At 41.3% G+C, this 18,266-nt stretch overlaps 1 protein-coding gene across 3 annotated transcripts in view; it reads right to left on the bottom strand.

Moving 5' to 3' along the window:
- Positions 1 to 18,266, bottom strand: part of KCNH1 (potassium voltage-gated channel subfamily H member 1) — a 175,195-nt gene continuing 156,929 nt past the window's right edge. For 2 of the 3 annotated variants that reach the window (XM_064414325.1, XM_064414326.1), the window contains one exon: positions 1 to 7,064. In XM_064414325.1, coding sequence (XP_064270395.1) covers positions 6,216 to 7,064 — 849 coding nt within the window. In that variant the 3' untranslated portion in view covers positions 1 to 6,215. The remainder of the gene's footprint in view (positions 7,065 to 18,266) is intronic. The other variant, XR_010359182.1, reaches the window with a different exon arrangement.

The raw sequence follows: 18,266 nt of genomic DNA, 5'->3' as shown, positions 1-18,266 counted from the left end.
TGTAATGTATAAAATAGTTTATTACTATAATAAATAAAATTAAACTTCTTTTTTTACAAATATTATTTGTGCTTGTTTAAAAATGTTGACTAGGGATATCATTAATGGAGGTGGCTGCATTTGTATCTGAAACATTCCCAGACAGTGCGTATACATACATACATACACACACTGTCTATCTACTGGCAGCTGCTCTGCTGACCACAAAAATAGTATCTACTCATTCTCTGTTTCTAGTCATGCTTCATTGAACAAAGTGACAAATGCAAAGAAAAAGAACTGAGAGTATTTGGTGGATTTCTGAAAGGATCAAAACAAGTGAAGTACATTGAAAAGCGCCAAAGCAACTGCATTAACTGCATATCAATCAAGTGTCCATGCAGTGGTGGCTAAATATTGAAACGCAGACAGGTCTCCAACAGATGTACAAATATTGATTGTATGTCGGTACAATAATAGAACACATTCATTGGAAAACTTGGTGTTTCTTTATATAGCAGTTCATCCTGATACAAGATTATTGAACTTCTTTCATCTACAGCTAAAATGATTCTTTTTCTATGTTAGTGGTCACAGATTTAGTGGGAAGAAGAAAGAAACCCATGAGCCTTTCAGAACAGTTAGTGAAGACCCCGAACTGTTTTGTTAATATTAGGCATTTGGATCCCGTTACAGAGATGTTCTGGGATTACACATCAAATATGTTTACACAACACTCAACAATCAGCTTGAAACAAATTACAGTTGCAGGTAAATTCACATTAGCTTTGTTGACCTGTAAAAAGAAGTCTCTGAAACACTTTTGCAATATGACAGGTTGGCTCCCTCATACACAAAAGTGTTTAGACAATAGCTATGTCTCTTTGTTTTATGAGGGGAGAGGGCAATTGGAGTAATTAATTATCCTAATAAGAAGGCAATAAGTGGAGAAAGAAATGTGATTACCAGCAAGTGATTTCCATTAGATTTAGAAAGCTAATCAAAGTGCTTCATCTTTAGGCAACACTGTAAATACTACAGAACATTAAGAAGGAAGAAGAATGGAATCACAGTTTGAATTATATCACTTATGAAAGGGTCTTAAGGCTAAATGCTGGATATATCTTATTGCAAAAAAGCTTTATTTTTATTTTTATTTAATTGAATCAATGCTTCCCACAACAATGTGGTCAAAATGATGTCAGATTGGAGGATACAGTATCCTACTGTGTCTCACCTCAAATTTCTGGAGCTCCCCCTGCATGGGACTCTCTCTAAAAGGTTTGTCTTGATGTATCACAAGTGCAGCAAAAACACAGACTTTGTTATTGCCAATACACCCACAGGAGACTATGTGGAAATGAAAAATTCAGTAGAAGATGCTTTTTGCCACCTAACACCAGGACAAGAAAGCAGAGGTGCAGCAACCATGTGTTACGCTGCCCATGAGAAGAAGGATAGGCTCAGCACCTTTGAGACAGCCCCTGGTTCCAGAAAAAATAAATCCATCTATTCCACCATCTCTCTTGCAGGAAAAGCCATGAGAAACACTACCAGGGCAGCTTGGCTTCAGAGATACTGTGAGCATCAAACACCAGTTTATGAGCCTTATCCCTACTAACTAGGATACAACATTGTTCCAATTCCACATGGATTTCTCTTTCCTGACTATCATGACCCTCACCAGATCTTCTCTTAGTCACACTGTTTACCAGACTCACAGTACAAAGTTGAGGCCAGCTAGAAAAATCAAAAATCATGGCCTTAAAAGTTCAACAGTTAACAAACAAGACACTAACAGGACACTCAGTGGATGTCTGCTGGGAAGATTTAAGCTCCCTTCTTGGACTGGAATCAATGAGGAATGTGCTTTTACTTAACAGAAATGCAATCCATAGACTTATCTATACATAGATATTATATATATATGTGTGTATGTACACGCATCTGCACAAGCGTAATCATACACCTTGTTGTTTATATAGTAAAGACAAATTATGTAGTCAATTTTTTCACAGATTGGTTAAGAGTGATTGAAAATATATCACCAGATAGTCACAGTAAGTATCTTGTTCAGTTCATTAAAGGGAAGTGCTGTAGAAACAGAACATCGCCTTCGAAGCTGTTAAACGGGGTGTTCGCTGGGATTCAGGGCAGAACTGTGGAAGAGATTTAAAGGAAGAATGGTGTTTTCAAAAGTATACTTGTAATACCAGACAGAAGTAAATGTATCTGAACAAGGTAGGGGTGAGGGCTGGGGTTTGCTTTTTTAATCCTTTCGTGCTGCGTATTTGTATTCTTTGTAACCATTTAAGCATGAACTTTCAGAAGTTCCCATTTGACCAAATCGTAATACAGGCTCCTTCTCTCCACTACCTTCTTTTGGCTGAAATTTAATTACACCATATAGTCAAAATGGAACACATAATCTCTTTTAGAATGATGCAGGTTGTTTAGCAGGTTGTTAAAAGGCAGAAGCACTATGCCAGAACACTGTTAAAACTGAGGCTTTGGTTTTGTTTGGGTTTTTTCTTTATACTATCTACAAGCATTTGCTTGTGAAGGGGCAGAGTCTTATTTTCAGAGATCCTTCAGTTCTAAGCTGGAAAATAATTTCAGTGAAAAGGCTTAGCCAACATGTAGAGAGGAACAAGAGAAAAAGGAAAAGCTGACAAATAAAATCAAAGAACTAATAACAATTATGATGGGTCCACATGCCATCCAGCCATAGGCATCTGTCTGAGCGTAAGGCTCAGTGGAGAAAAACGGATTTGTGACACAGGGGCTTTTAGCCACTCTTTAAAGGAAAAGTGCTGCATCAGCAGAGCCTGAGCACCATAGCACAGGTTCAGATTAGCCTGGGGTTCGAAGGTGTGGACATGGATTTGTTCATTTTTTAGCCACTCAGTAGTCCAGGGAATCCAAACACCAAAACTCATCCTAGACAGTATTTTTTTTCCAATTCTCTTACAACAAATACAGTTGCTTAGAGATGATGCACTCTCTCACAACCAGTTTTAGTGCCTGACAGCTCATAATAATGGGCCTAATCTCAGTTACAGCTGTACAGGTCTGACTGACACTGACTTCTGTCAGGGCTCACCAGGAGCAGACACCCTGAAGGTGTCATTGTAAGGAGCAAACAGAGTTTCTCTGCCATTTCGTGACCATAGCAAAGTGAAATTTGGCCATAATCTTCAAAGACATCAAGTTTTAAGTAGAATTCAGGTGTGTGTTACAATCTTTGAGGGCTTTACAAATAATAAATGTCTTTATAGGCCATTGTAAGAGCCTGAAGAAAGCCTGACAAAAGGACTGGGTTCACCCAACCACTGTTTTACAGGGTGGGGAGGAGTTTGGTATCATTCTGAGCATCAGGCTACACAAGGAGCATCCCCAGAAAACGGGGACTTGTCTGCCTTTGTTCACAGGCCTGGGTAATTATTACAATTAGGGGGCTTCTGGGGCTGGTCCTGCTGGGATTCCAGGCTGGGAAATCAGCAACAGCAGAATAACCTTTAACATATCCCTGAGGGCACACAAAAATATCACTGAGAAACATCAATTCAGTATCAGCAACAAAGGGCCAGGTAACCTGCAACTGCACGTTTACTTACAGGTTTGCACTGCAATTCTGGAGATACTAGGCACATACTTGGGAGGTTGTAAACATTTCCTCCCTTGTCCACCTGGGACAAGCTCAAGTCCATGTCTATCTAACTGCAGGTAAATGGGTGACACTTTCACAAAGGACTTGCTAAGACCTTCAGCCTTTCAAAAACTTTATGAAGAAAAGTGTCGTGAATATCATGCTGGTGAGGAATTTGCCTGGATCAGGAAAGTGACTCCAAGGCAGTCTCTAAAAACTTGCTGGAAATCAATTACAAATCCTTGTGTATCAGTACACCTGGGGTTTACTTAGGTAGTAGTTACTGTCTAAGAAGACTACAAAGAAAAAAAAAAAATCATGACAAAGTTTCTCACAGAAACTGTGGATGGATGAGTTTCTCACAGAAACTGTGGATGGCTGGGTTTCTGTGGCAGCCATGCCATTGCTGTTGCAGGTAACTGCTGCCACTTACTGCTGCTTATTAAAGCACCAAACACAAACAGCGTCGCTTTGGTCAGAGAATGCCTTCCTCAGCACTGCAGGTCTACAGTGAGCAACTGTGAAAGACACCAGGTACCACTGAACAAACCTAAACATGGAACCAGAAATAAGGAAGTAGCTTCTTGGTTTCAGAGCAACTCACCTCCCTGCTTGCCTTTTCTTGTGGGAGGGAAGAAGGTAACCCACAGATTTGAACGTGAGAGTTGTTTCTCAGGAGTATTTCAATCCTTGGGTATGAATTCACAGTCTGTGGGCACCTTCATACCAAACCAAGGAGTAAGACAATAAAAGGCAATCCTAAACCACCTGCCTCTGGACATAGAAATGATGGTGCTGTACTTGGAATAATTATTATCTATCTGAGAGCAAGGGCAGTTACTGCAGGAACAGGTACAAACAAACACTCTTGACAGCAGGACCTGAGCTGGGAGCTTTGCACAGCACAGCCTCACCACTGTGCCAGTCATCAGTGGACGTCCCAAATCCCCAGGGAAGTCTGACACTGTTCTGCATTGCACTGTGCAAGCATCAGGCCAGCAGAAATCATTAAAATTGATTGTGTTCCTTGCCTCTTCTGTACTTAACATGAACAAAAAATCTTCCCCCAAAAACTCCTGTGTTTCTTTGTAAATGACTTAGTACCAAGGCAAAAGAATGAGACTTAACGCACTCAGTGTTAAAACCTGATGACATTAAAGATGAAAACCCCTTAAAGTGTGGTATGGTACCATGTTTCTGAGATCTAAGCTACTGTTAAGCAGTGAACATACTAGATCAGTGGAGTGAATATATTGTGAATAGATACCTGTATCCCAAGGTGAGAACACAAGTCATACCATCTATGCTACCCTATATGAATAATGAAGAATAGTTTTGGTAAAGTGCTTCAATCTTCCTCTGAAAAAAGTTATGAAAATATAAGTTTTGGAAACATCTCCTTCTTTAAGAAGCAGATCTCTTTGTTTCCTTGCTACAATAGCACTTGCATACAGTAAGCACTGTATTTCTGCCTCTACTATCCATTTGCTTCCAAGCTAGATTAGATCAGGAACAATACATCTGGATGTAGAGGAAAATGCCACCATCTAAAAATGTTTAAAATTCTGTGAAAGACTTTGGCTTCAATGAACATTATCAAAACAGAAACTTCTGAATAATAATTTAACAAGAATTAAAAGAGCAGATTCATAGCAGAACAGGACATAAATGCCACAGTATATTTTCATTGGGAAGCAAATCCGTAGGACCTATTAGTGATGTTTCAAATATGTTGTGCCGAGGGCTGCTCTCAGATACACTGCACACCCAACCCTCCAGCAGCTGGAGTTGAAAGCAGAAGTATCAAATGTTGAAAGACATCTGAGGCAGAAGACAAGTTTTTGAAAAAAAACCATATCCTTCATTCAGTCAATGACAGTGTGGAAGATCCCATGTATTAACAGATCTGAAATACTGTGGCTATTTTTGAAAATGTTGCCAAATGCATTTGTTCCAGCAATATGTCAGTTCAAAATTAAAAAGTACAATTTTTTTTCATCTTATTAGCTCTTCCTTGACTACCCAAAATAAACTTCAGCACATAATGAAACACAAGTCCCCTACTGCTCTTTGCATTATTACAGCTTTATGAAAATATACTGTGACATCCAACGTGCTGTAGAGGTGACTGAGACAGTGACAGCAGCAACAAAACAAAAAAACAAACAACCCACCAAACACTGAAAATATAAGCACCCTGGCAAGTGCTTATTCATATAGGCATAACCCGAGCTAAGGACATAAGGCATGCTCCAAAAACCTCAGAGATCAGCTGGGGCTCACAGGGATGGCTGCTGCTGTCAGAATTTTTATTCCAACATCCCGAGGGAGAGAAGGGGGCTGGGGAGGGAATGAGGACAAAGGGTGGAAAGAAAAACTTTAGAAACTGTACCCTTGCTGTCAAAAAGGCTTCAAAGTCAGCTGCCATCTTGACATGAGGTTGCAATTCCTGTTACCATACCTTTTTAGACAGAGGGAACATGCTTAGTGAACGGATCCCTCATTTGTTTTCAAGAAAGATTAAATGTAAAGTGTTAGGGGGCTGTTTCTTTGTTTGTTGGTTTGTTTGTTTTTAAAAAGAAACACCTCAGCTAGCTCCAAACACGTCTTTTTCTGATTCTGGAGACTGGGGCCTTGATATTTCAAACAGCTCCTGGGGTGACTGGGAGCTTCTTCTTGAGGTCAATATCCTAAGTATCTCAGCAAGCTGGTTTTCTATATTGGTCATTTTTGTGTTTAAAGCCTTGATGTCCTCTTTCAACTCATGCTTCACCTCTAGCATGGTGGCCTGAAGAGTCTGTTCTGGGATGGGATAAAAGGAATGCTTGACCTCGGTGAGGACCGGGCTGTGGTCCTGCGGGCTTCTCGTCTCCCCGGCGTTATCCAAGCGCAAGTCACTTTTTGTAATGCCACTGTCACAAGAGTCTGTCTTCTTCAGGGTAGCTTCTCCTGAAGCTTTAGTTCTCTCAGGTAAAGTCTCCATGGACTCTGCTTTAGACACCTTGTTCCAGTCTTCACCCTTCCCACAGGCTTCCTTGAACTTGGCCCAGCCTTTCCGCCGGGGGTATTCCCCCGGGGCCTTGCACGCCGCGTGGTCCGACGGCGGGGCCTGCAGCTTGGCCTGGTCGGAGGCCCCGGAGGTGGAGGCGGGCTGGTAGGACACGGGGGTCGCCGGGCTCTCCCGAACGGTCACGACGCTGGCCTTGACCACGGCGCGAGCGGAGGATTGCTCCCCCACGGCATTGCCCTTTTCCACATCCAGGTCCTCCGGATCTCGGCCCCTCTCCGCTGCAAGCCGCGCTTCCTTCTGCTGCCTGAACCTCTGGAACAGCCGCCGGACCGGGTGGTCTGGGGGTAAGATCAGAGGTGCCTCATTCTTCCTCTTCATCCTCTCCTCTTCTTCCCGCTTGACGTCGCTGATTTTCCGGAACACAATCTACAGGGGGAAAGAGATTTCACTCTGTGATTAACTGCACGCTTGTTTAAGGGGGAAAAGCTGGAGAAAGAATTATTTGAAAGAATCTATTTTAACTGAGAAGTGCACAACCTCTGCACATTTATAGCAACATTTTCAAATGTCTTACGTTGTGTGGAACATGGTTTATTTCATTATTTAAGAGCAGACACCATCTGTCTTATAACACCAGAAAGAACAAAAAAAACCAGAAGAAAAATACTTCTCCAGCTCTGACAGGTCAGAGCAAGGCAGTGCCATTGTAAATATAATGATCCCAGGAAGATACATGTTCTATTTTGTGTTAAAAAGTGACTTCTTGTATTTGTTTTCCTGACTCAATGGTTTAGCACCAAGTTTCTAATGTTAGAGCCATTCCCATCAGTCTCATCTCAGAGCTCACTCACTGCAAATGATCTAATACTATTTTAGTGCAGCTTGGCCATTTGTGGTGCCAGTACAGCAAATACTACTCCAGACTTTCCAACAGCCATTTGCAAAATGCTTCTTCCCCTCCCTCCCACATATTCCTTTAGAAGCAATGTGCAGTTTAAGGATGCAAAGCTTGATTCAATCCCAAAGCCAGGGGCACAAGGACAATGAGCTTGGCAAGACATGGGGAAGCTGCTCATGGCTTGATTACCTCAGAAGCTTGTAGAGCTTCATGTCTTGATTTATCTCTATTTCTATGCAAAAGAGAACATTTTTGCACAAAGAAGGATTAATTTGCCATCTACCCTCCTAATTATATCTTCCTGAGCCTCTAAGGCTAAATGATCTCTATAGGAGCAGCCCAAGGATCCCATAGTAGTGAAAAAAGCCTCACAGTGTCCCAACCCGTAGTCAGGCAAGGTTTCTTCCTTGTATATGATGGAAATACATTCCCTAAAAAACTCTGTGCAATTTACATTAATATTAGTATTTTCCAAGCCAACCCAAAAACTCCACTCTGGCACTAATGAAGAACCAGTAAGTAGCCTTGTTTGAAAATGAGGGGTCCCCAAACCTGAAGTTTGCAATACAGAGGGTAAAAGATGCAGCCCACAGCTTCACTGAACACTGATACCTAATACCTTTAGCTGCTTTGGGGAAAATCCACTTAAAGACCTTATACTTCAATGCAGAAATAACTCTGAGATTCAAATCATGATTAGGAAATGTGTAAATGAACCCATCCCTCTGTTGCAGACAAATTTAAATTAAACGAAAGTTAATAAGCACTTCTTCACTGGCACACACAAAATGAATGTTTCTCCAGACTCCAGTGCTTCTTGACAGTTTTGTCATTGTGGAGCAGGGAAAAAACCATCTTAACAGTGCGTCTTTGGAAGGAAGAAGTTGTCAGACTTGGCAGCATTTCCTAAATACAAAAGAATAAAATTAGCAGGAAGGATATTTTATTTCCAAGCTGTAATTAGGAAACTAAATATGAGATAAGAATAAGAAAACGTGGTGCTTGACAGTCTTTTTTTTCTTCCCTCCAGGAAACTCACTCTGCAATGAGCTCAGTAGAAAATGGACAAAGCAGTGTAATCTCAGAAGTGAAAGAATAGGACTCACTGGGAAGGGAATTCAATGCAGTCCTGCAGGCTGATGGCTTCCCACGCACTGGCAGTTTCCCACTTTACCTGAGGGATGAGTGTCAGCCCAGTATTAAGGCAACTGCCTTGCTCACTCTGCTGCAGCCAAGTGGTGCCAAGCAGGGTCTCAGAGAGTCACTCCAGCAGCATCCTGAGGCTGGCTCTGGGGGCAAAAAGCCCCAGCAAACCAAGGAAGCTACCTGACCAAGCCAGGTCAATTTGTCCCTGCAAAATTCTGTGTCCTCAAGCCTTCCCTCTCCTGGAGTTTGTATGTTAAGTGTGGACATCCACATCTGTGCCAGATGTAGCTAACAGGGTACATGAGCATGTTGTCTTGGTCTGACCTATGGATCAGGACTAGCCTTAAATGCTCAGAGGTATGTATGACTGGCTGGTGCAATGGTCACACTCACAGGGATCATCAGGGAAAGCTTTTCAGACCCAGAGGCCAGGATGCTTTGCCAAGTCAGTGTCTGAGCCAACCCCTGCTCCACACAGCCCAATCAGCACAGTGTCTGGAAAGCACTGAAGCACCTCTCACTATTTAATGACTGGTGTTTGCAACATAAATGGGTAAGTTATGTGACAGAAGCTGTCTCTGCTAAAGCAGCATGCAGGAGAGACAGCAATGAGCAAGTCTCAAGCAATCAATCCCATACTGACAGCCTGGCCCAATCCATATTAGCCCTAGTCACTGCACCTCAAGCAGTTAGTAGCATGATCTCCATTTTGGATTTTTTCTGCCTTTTTTTTAAGATTAAATGCTCCTTATAAATAAAAATACACATAACTTTAAAATGGACTCTTTTCTTACAATTGCTAAGGAAAATACAGTTTTCAAGTGGTTTATCTTCAGCAGCAGCCAAGTTATTCAGAAAATCTGGTTGGTATGCCAATGGATGTACACCTGCTCCCACAAGCAGTAAGAGTACAAAGGAAAAGAAAATAGATTTCATTTGTTTTAAGGAAGAAAAGTCTGGACCTACACAGAAATTTTCATATGGAATTTGATAGGGCTACAAATACGGACCTTTATCAAAGTTAAAATCCAAAATATTGTGACAAAGATCCCAAGATAGCTTTTAGAACAGTCCCTTTTTATCTCTTACTCCAAGCATTCATGTCTGTCTGGGAAGGGACAGAGCTTATACCCCCAAAATCTCCCAGCCCATGTATCATACATTGCTCACACACAGGGGACTTCACAAGTTATGCAGTTCTCCAGAACACTGCACTCTTCAAGAACTAAACACACAGGTCCCACCGAAAATACCTAGTGGGAGAATTATAACAGTATGTCAAAACAAAAAGAGGGACAAAGAACTTGAATTGAGATGAAATAACAAGAAATTTAAACACCAGGCCTAAGGCTGCATATTTCACACCTCCAATCTCAAATCTCATTTCATAATTCTGCTTTTATGAAAAAGGTGCTGAATCTTGTACCTCCACAGGGAAGCTGCCCAAGCTGCCAGAAGTTGGGGTATTGTGGAGGTATCAGCCTACATTTGCCAAACCTTGAAAATAGCTGTGTTAGGCACAGATTCTTGCAATCGTATGAACACTTAACCAAGGCATGCAGTGATGATGACGATGACTCAATAACAAATTCATTTTTTGGAAAAGTCACTCAGAGACAAGTGGAGAAATGTGCTGACAGATCCTGGTGCACTCCTGCTCCCCTATGTCCCTACAGACCTGTGTCAGAATGCTCTCTGTGACCATATTCCTGCCTGTGCATGAGTCCTATCCAAGAAAGAAAGACAGGGTTACACCAAGCACTTTTCCCTTTCCTCAGTATTATCCAGTTGTGAACTCTTAAGTGACTTTGGGTAAAAACTCTGCCTCTTTTGAATCATCATAGAACTTTTCAAGTTGTATTTCTGGAATAAATGTTTTTACAGATTAAGGTCTAAATATTTTAAAAAATGAGGTAGACATAATTGAATACTTGGTTGTGAAACGTGGAGTACCCAGCACTGAAACCCAAGCATCATCTAAATAACAGAGCATGGACATTATTTGTGAATATGACTTTCATAATTTCTTTATGATATGACCAGGAGAACAGATGGCAATGTGACCCCCAAGATTAAGGCAGGCCATAAGATTGCTCTGAAGGGGCTTTCCCTGCGTGGAATCTTGTTACCACTAGATTGCATCTTTTAGAACACCCAGTTTGATGGCTATAAAGAATCCATCATGACATCTAGATGAAACATTGCTTCAATTTTTGATTCAAGGCTAAGTTTCATAGAATCATAGAATGGTTTGGGTTGGAAGAGACCTTAAAGATCATCTAGTTCCCACCTCACTGCCATGGGCAGAGACAACTTCCACTACACAGGTTGCTCAGAGATCCAGCCAACCTGGCCTTGAATGCTTCCAGGAATGGGGCATCCACAACTTCTCTGGCAACCCTCACAGTGAAGAATTTTTCCCCATTATCTAATCTAAACCAACTCTTTTTCAGTTTGAATTCATTCCCCTTGTCTTGTCACTACAGGCTCTTGTAAGAAGTCTTTCTCCATCATTCAGGTACTGGCAGTCTACCATGAGGTTACCCCAAATTTCCTCTTCTCCAGGCTGAACAATCCCACTTCTCTCAGCCTTTCCTCATGGGAGAGGTGCTCTACTATGTTGTCCACTGGCAGTAGTTGTTCTTGTCATGAATAGCCCACTGTTGGTGTTCAAAAACCCCACCAGAATGGTGCTGCCTTCCAAGTCATGGCAAGCCACATTCTTTGCCTCTCCTCACACTGCCAGAAAGGCAATCAACAGAAGGGCAAGGCAGGAATGATGTATTAGCAACCAGATTTTGGACTTGCATGCCAACACTGCATGAGACAGACTTAAAGTTATCAAGGGATGCTACATTTAGGCATATTGTGAATATATTGAAAACTTACCCTGACAAATGCTGAAAGAGACCTGGCTGCACCTGCAATGAAAGAATCTTTTTGTCTTGTGCAAAAACATCCAGGTTTTTTTCCAACTCGGATTTGTAAGGACTGACCCAAGGCCCACAGGAATAGATAGAAGTACGGATTTCATCATGTTTTGAATCAGACTGTCATCATGGAGTTACAATTATGAGGTTTCTAGCCACAAAGCTGCTGCTATTATTAGCTCTGCCAGCTTCCCTTCTTTCCACCTCTATAGCATGCACAAATACTGCAAGATTTGGCAGGTCTTCCTCAGCATAACAGCAAGTAGCATGGCATTTTTCTCTGGTGCTTAATAATTCTCTTTCATAGATACAGAAACATTCCCAGAGTCTGGAAGTGCCAAATATCATAAACAATTAAAAGCTTAAAATTACTTCATACAGTGCTCACAGAAAATGAACTTAAGCGTGAGGAAAACAATCATGAAAAGGCATTCATTATTACACAGTCCATCTAGGGTCTGCCAAGAACTGATGAAAATATCTTCAGGCTGATGTTAGTCTGATGAAAATTGGATCCAATCTTTCTTCCTTTTTTTATTTAGGTTTTTTTTTAAGAAGCAAAAGGGGAGGGAAAATGGAAAGAGACAGAAGGCTCAACATTAAAAATGCTTTTGACACTGATGTTAAAGAAACCAAAGCTGCACATAAACAACGTAGAGTGTGATGATGAGAAATCCCTCTAGCAGTGTATTAGCAGGTGTCAGGGCAAAAGGAGCCTGTGTCTTTTGCAATTATAAGGGATGGCTTGTCAGAAAGGAGAGAATCACTGGTCCTACCTTCTCATTAAATACAGGATCAAGAGAATGTGCAATAATGTTGCAGATGTCATTAAGTTCCCTCTAGCTTTATTGTCTATAATAGCAGAATTTAATTTCTGCTTCTGAAGAGGAATGAGTTTCTCTCCAGCTAAGGCCACATCCCTTCTGGGCACTCTCAAATATTTCTAGTTTTGATTAATTATCTGAAAATTCAAAGCAAACTAAGATTCAGAAGGTCCTGGCAGTGGGGCTGTGCAGGAGTGCTGGTACCAGGGGTGCTGGTGTCAGTAAACCTCACGGATCCCTGGGAGACACAAAGCCCAAGGGCCAGCATGTGGATAGGCACAGTCCCTTGTGCCATGGGGTGTCATCACCCTGCCCTTCAGACAGAGCAGTACCCAGTTACTTTTCAAAAACCAGGCTTCTGTGCACTTCATGAATAGATAAGTGCTCAGAAGAGACACAACTTCATCATTTTGTGAGCATCCAGGCTACCCAGATGAACAGAGGAAACAAGGGTTTCAGTCTCTACAGAACAACATCTGGGCTAAATGTTACTGTCATGAGCACTATCAGCTTCAACAGTGCTGCAATTCTTCTCTGTGACAGCCTGCTTTGTAGCCTGATTACAAGTTCTAGAAATATCAACTCAAATATTAGTGTTTAATCGTGTCACTATTACTTATTTAGAAGTTCTGCACAACTCAAGGCTCTACTCTATGTCAAACTCCTCATTCTAATTCAGGTTTACAGGCTGTGCTAGTGTTGAGTGAAAGGGGAAAAGCTTTTACAAAAGTACTACTGAAAACAAGACAGAATTATGTCTAAAGCAATTAGTGGAAATAATAAAAAGCCCCTGCCTGATCTGCAACAGACTCCCTAGCAGGTTTTGAGGCATTAAGAGATGTCTCTTCCCCAAAACAGACTCCAAAACACTGTCAACAATAAACTTAGACAACTGCACAACTAAAAACCACATTGGTTTGAATAGACAAAATTACAGCACGTTATAACTCATTTAGCAACCTCCTTCACAAATGTAGAAAAGATGCAAGAGAAACAGGGAAAAAGAAACCACTGAAATACATATATTGCTAAAGATCTACTAGAACTTCATTATTCTGAGATGAAAAGTAGCTGTCACAAGCAAATACTTAATGTGCAAAGAAGAGCTTAGGGAAATTATGCCAGGTCTGAGTGATGGAATGTTACACCCCCTGAGAACTACTATGTCCATCAAAATGTGAAATGCTCTGTAGGACCTTCTTGTTTCTAGTAAACGAGGGGAAAAAAAGAATGTTTATGGGTTTTGACAGCCAACTGTCAGCAGTTTCTAGCAGCAACTCCTATAAAACACTATTTTCATGTTTGTTTGGGGTGGGGGGGTTGCTTTTCAGTTTTTTTGGGGGTTTTTTTGGTTTTTTTTTTTTTTTAATATTTTTTTTTTTTTTAGCACATGAGGTGCTTTTCTAGCTGTGGGCAGACATCAGACACGCTAACAATTCACGTAGTGTCATCTTTTATTCCAGATCAACATACTACCTGCATTCTTGGGCAGACAACACTGCCTTGAAAACTGCTTTAAGAAGAGCCCAAGGCACAGCAGGAACTTACCTCTCTGTCACCTAAATTACAACTATACAAAACGTCATATAATCTGTACAACGCGCCTTCTCAGGACTCAGAGTCTGTTTCTCCAAGCTCCCTGTGGCTTGCTGCCATTTACTAAGTGTTTTCTGGAAGAAACCAGGCAATTTGTGAGAGTCAAGGATTTGGGATTTTTTTTCCCATCTCTAACTGAGACACAATTTCACATGAGATCTGAAATGGTGCAGAGGTCGTAGAGATGAGAAAAGCAATGGTGTGTTGAGGGAATAGTTAAACTGTATAGTTTGCTTTCTGTGATTACATTTTGCATAGTAGCTTGCCATATAAAATAATTTCCTCTTAGCTAGTGTCTTCATTCACTTGTTTTTCCTTCTGCTTTCACTTATCTGCTTTCTGTCATTAGGCTTACAGTGATTGACAGGTATTTCACTTTCCAAGAGAGGAATCAAATGCATTTTCAAAAGTATTCGAATTAATCAGAGCTTACCAAGAGCTTACAAGTCATTCAGCTACATTCGAATGCCCACTCACAAACCAATCCACACAAATACAATGCTCTGTGTTCCCAATATACAGCTCTTGAAATTATAAATTGACAATTACACTCAGATGAAAGTTGCCTGCATAAACTGCCTCAAATAACATGAACTCTCTTTTATGTGTCTCTCTGAGTTAGCAGGCCTAGAGTTCAGCTATAATATTGAAGAAAAGCAAACTAACCTGCAGCCCTGCACAGAAAGAGAATAAATCTCCTATCCAAGTAGGAGGCCCAGTATGGCTTCACAGTCATGCACAGTCAAGCACCCAGTGCCACCCCACTGGTCTGTCCTTTCCCCATTCAAAATCTTGGATAACATTGTGTGAGAAGGAAACAAATGAGAATCAGCAACAGAAAAAGTGCATTGCTCACCATTTCCCAAAGCAGCTGTCAAACCCTTTCAGCCCTAACAGCCAGGAGTTTAAAACCTTGAAGGGAAAACAAGAATTGACAGTAGTGAGGTGTTTCAGACCTTTTCATTACAAGAGCTCCTCTAAACTTTCCATTCCTAGAGACAATCTCTGCCAGTTTCCCACAGCCCAGTGATGGTAAGTGATGACCCCGTCTTCCTTATCAGTTGTCAAAACTGATAGCTGCCTCCCATCCACTAAATCCACAGGTGAGCTAATTAAAATAGCCAAGGACTGACTGGACCATCCAAATAACTTCACAGAGAATCCTTTAGAGCTGAATTTCTTGATTTTGTTTCAGGTATTTTAGTTCTGTGAAAGCAGACACTTATGTCCAATGCTGAATGTAGATTCCAATACTGGCAAAGGCATTGGATTTCTATCTATCTTATCAGTATATTTCATTCACACATCTCCAAGAGTTTACAGTAATTTCTCAATCCTTCCAATATGACCAATGCCATTATTTTTATTACTAATGTGGCATCAATGCTTAGGGTTCTATTGGGCTTTCAGTTTATACACACACTGAACAAAATGTCAATGAGGTTAAATGGCCTGTTTCATGGGAAGACATCACAGGCCCAGCATGTATTGCAGTGTCTCATGTCAGCCAACAAGTATTTATCAGCAGTTTGAACTGTTACTTGTGCAAGACATCCCTTTCCAATAGAATTGGTGAGAGCTCACCCTTACAAGTTTCAGATAAAAGATCCTCAATACAATTTGTCCAATGATTTTGGACATGCTAAACTTAAACATTCATTAATTTATCCTGAAGAAAACACATGCTCTAGAAGAGGGAAACCAGGATAATTCAGAAGGAGAGCATTGTTTCTTCACAAGCAGACTGAAACCCTCATTTTAAAAATATTTACCATCATCTGTATTCAAAGAGTGACAGTTCGATTTGAATATTGAAAACCTCTACACACCTTTTTCCAGGAGCAGTAGGAACCACAAACTCCAGACTCCCTGAGACCATCAAATCAGAGTCTAAAAGCCAGCTTTGACCCAGTCTTTGTTTGTATCACACCTCTCCCTCTTATACAGACATGGGCAGATACACAGATTCATCCCCAAATGCCTTTTCAATCAAAGTTCAGGCTGCATTTGCAACCAGTTTTGTTAAAAGACAAAAAGTAAAATTGTGTTCTTGCATCTGACTCTTGGACACCACGGTCAGGGTTTTGTCTACTTTTTTCCACGAGTAGTTGACAGTACTCAAAGACAGCAGAAAGCAAATTCCCTTTTCCCCTCTGCCATCAGGATTTGAATGCCCCTTTAAGGAGCACAGCTCTTGTCACCGCATTATGGGGACAAAACCTCAGCTCAGACTCCGATGTGCACAGAGATGCCATGAGGGAAGCTCTCCCTCCCCTTCTCTCCCTTGCCAGAGCTTTGCCCTGTGATGACGTGACTGTGATGAGATTCCTGCCCACTGCAAGCAAGACACAGGCCAGGATGGCTGATGTTACTCCAGGGAAAGCTGTTCCAGGCCTCCCCTGCATTTCATTTTGGAAACACACACAACAGGACATCCTGCCTTCCACACTACAGAGACATTCAGAGCCAGTGTTTCCAACAAGACAGGCTGAAGGAAGTTCTGCTTTCAAAATTGTAAATTGGAACTGAGGTTCCCCACCTTCCCTCAAGTGGGTGACAGGACTGGTGCTCCAGCATGGAGACACAGGTCCTCACCAGGAGGGAGGGTGGGATCCCCAAACTCTGGCTCCTGCTTCAGCAAATGCCCCCAACACTGATTCAAAAGAGAAAAATCTCAGCTGGGGAGACAATGACACCCAGAACCTCTCCTGGATAGCAGTTTTACCATTCTCTTCATCTTCTCAAATCAGTGAGAAAAATTAACTTCCTGAACCTGAAAACTAAAACTATCCCATTTTTATTGAATAGTGCTCTCCTTCTGCTCTGCAACTCTAACCCTTCATTTCTCCAAACTAAAATGTTTCATTTCATCTTAGAGACAGCTTTTCATTTAAGCTTTCTCCTCTTCTCCTATTTTTCCACTTCACTGAGACAAAGCAAAACATTCAATTTTCATTTGAGAGGCAGGCAGGTTTGAAGAGTTCAACTTCAGTAGCTGAAGTGAGGCAGAGCACAGAGTGTACGCTGACGTGGTTACGTGCTTTGAAGAGATCAATAAAATATTGATTGTTTAACTATCGTGCTTTGCCGTCTCTACCTCTTCCATGTTCTAACGTCACACTGGGCTAAACTTAAGTACTTCAGGTGACATCTCCTTGCTTCCTCCTAAGGAGCACTGTAAAATCAGTTTTCTCCTTGATCCCCTGTTCTGAGATAAGAGAGAGATGTGACACAGAGCTCAACCTCGAGCAAACTGCTTCTCTTCCACTGGTAGGACTGGGACATGAAGCCTTAACCTCTAAGCATCAGTGAAATATAAATATATTCTAGTTTCAGAGTTCTACTAGTATCCAGGAGAAGTCACCACCAGTGCCATATCTCAGATTAGGAGTGCAGTGAAGCTTTGTAATCTCAGTTTAACACCTCTTCACACTGCATCGCAGGCTCTTTAGTTCCCCATGTGCATTTATGGTTCATGTTTACATAGCATAATCTTCTTATTTTTAAAAGAAGAGAGGCATCTTTCAAGGAGCTTGTCATATTATGTTTTGTTACCCATTTTCTAGTCTCATCTTTCACATGAAGTGATTCTTATCCCAAGTGTAGGAATGTAAAACATCATTATTTCCTGAACAGAAATAAAGTCTGTGAGCAGCATGCTATACTCTCACCTTCCTGAAAACGAGAAGACCTACAGCCATGGAGAGGTTGGAGAAGCTGCTGGAAGTCAGGTGGGTTTCATGTTGCCACAGACCCATTCTGCTTTGTCACCATCGTGTTGTGAAGTTGTGCTTGAGGTGAGGAAGTAAAGGTTTGCCATGTCCCTCTTACAACTTAGGGGACATACCAAGACCTCAGGCACGTGAGATCCAGTTGGGAACAGTTCCTAGTTCAAAGCTTTACCTAAGAGTAGACATTTCAATGGTGCTGTAAAGTTTTTCTGTTATGGCAATGATTGTACTTGACTACAGCATACAAATTTGTTTAATTGCTCAGAATTAAGCAAACAAAGGCAAGAATCCCTCTCTTCCTGTCTCCATGAGAGCTCTTTTCTCCTTTCTGCTTTCTCTTATGCCTTTGTAAGACATCTAGACTGCAAGAATTACTAGTCCCAAAATTCACTTAAATTTGTCCTGGTGAAAAGATGTATGATCCTATACCAGAGGCACAGGCTGACACATTAAAAATATTTATCAAGGAAAGGAAACTATTTCCTTAGCAACTGAAGAGTGCA

The sequence above is a fragment of the Passer domesticus genome, chromosome 3, assembly GCF_036417665.1.
Source record: "Passer domesticus isolate bPasDom1 chromosome 3, bPasDom1.hap1, whole genome shotgun sequence".
NCBI classification, from domain to species: domain Eukaryota; kingdom Metazoa; phylum Chordata; class Aves; order Passeriformes; family Passeridae; genus Passer; species Passer domesticus.
The sequence above is the reverse complement of the archived record's forward strand: the minus strand, read 5'-3'. Positions and strand labels throughout refer to the sequence as shown.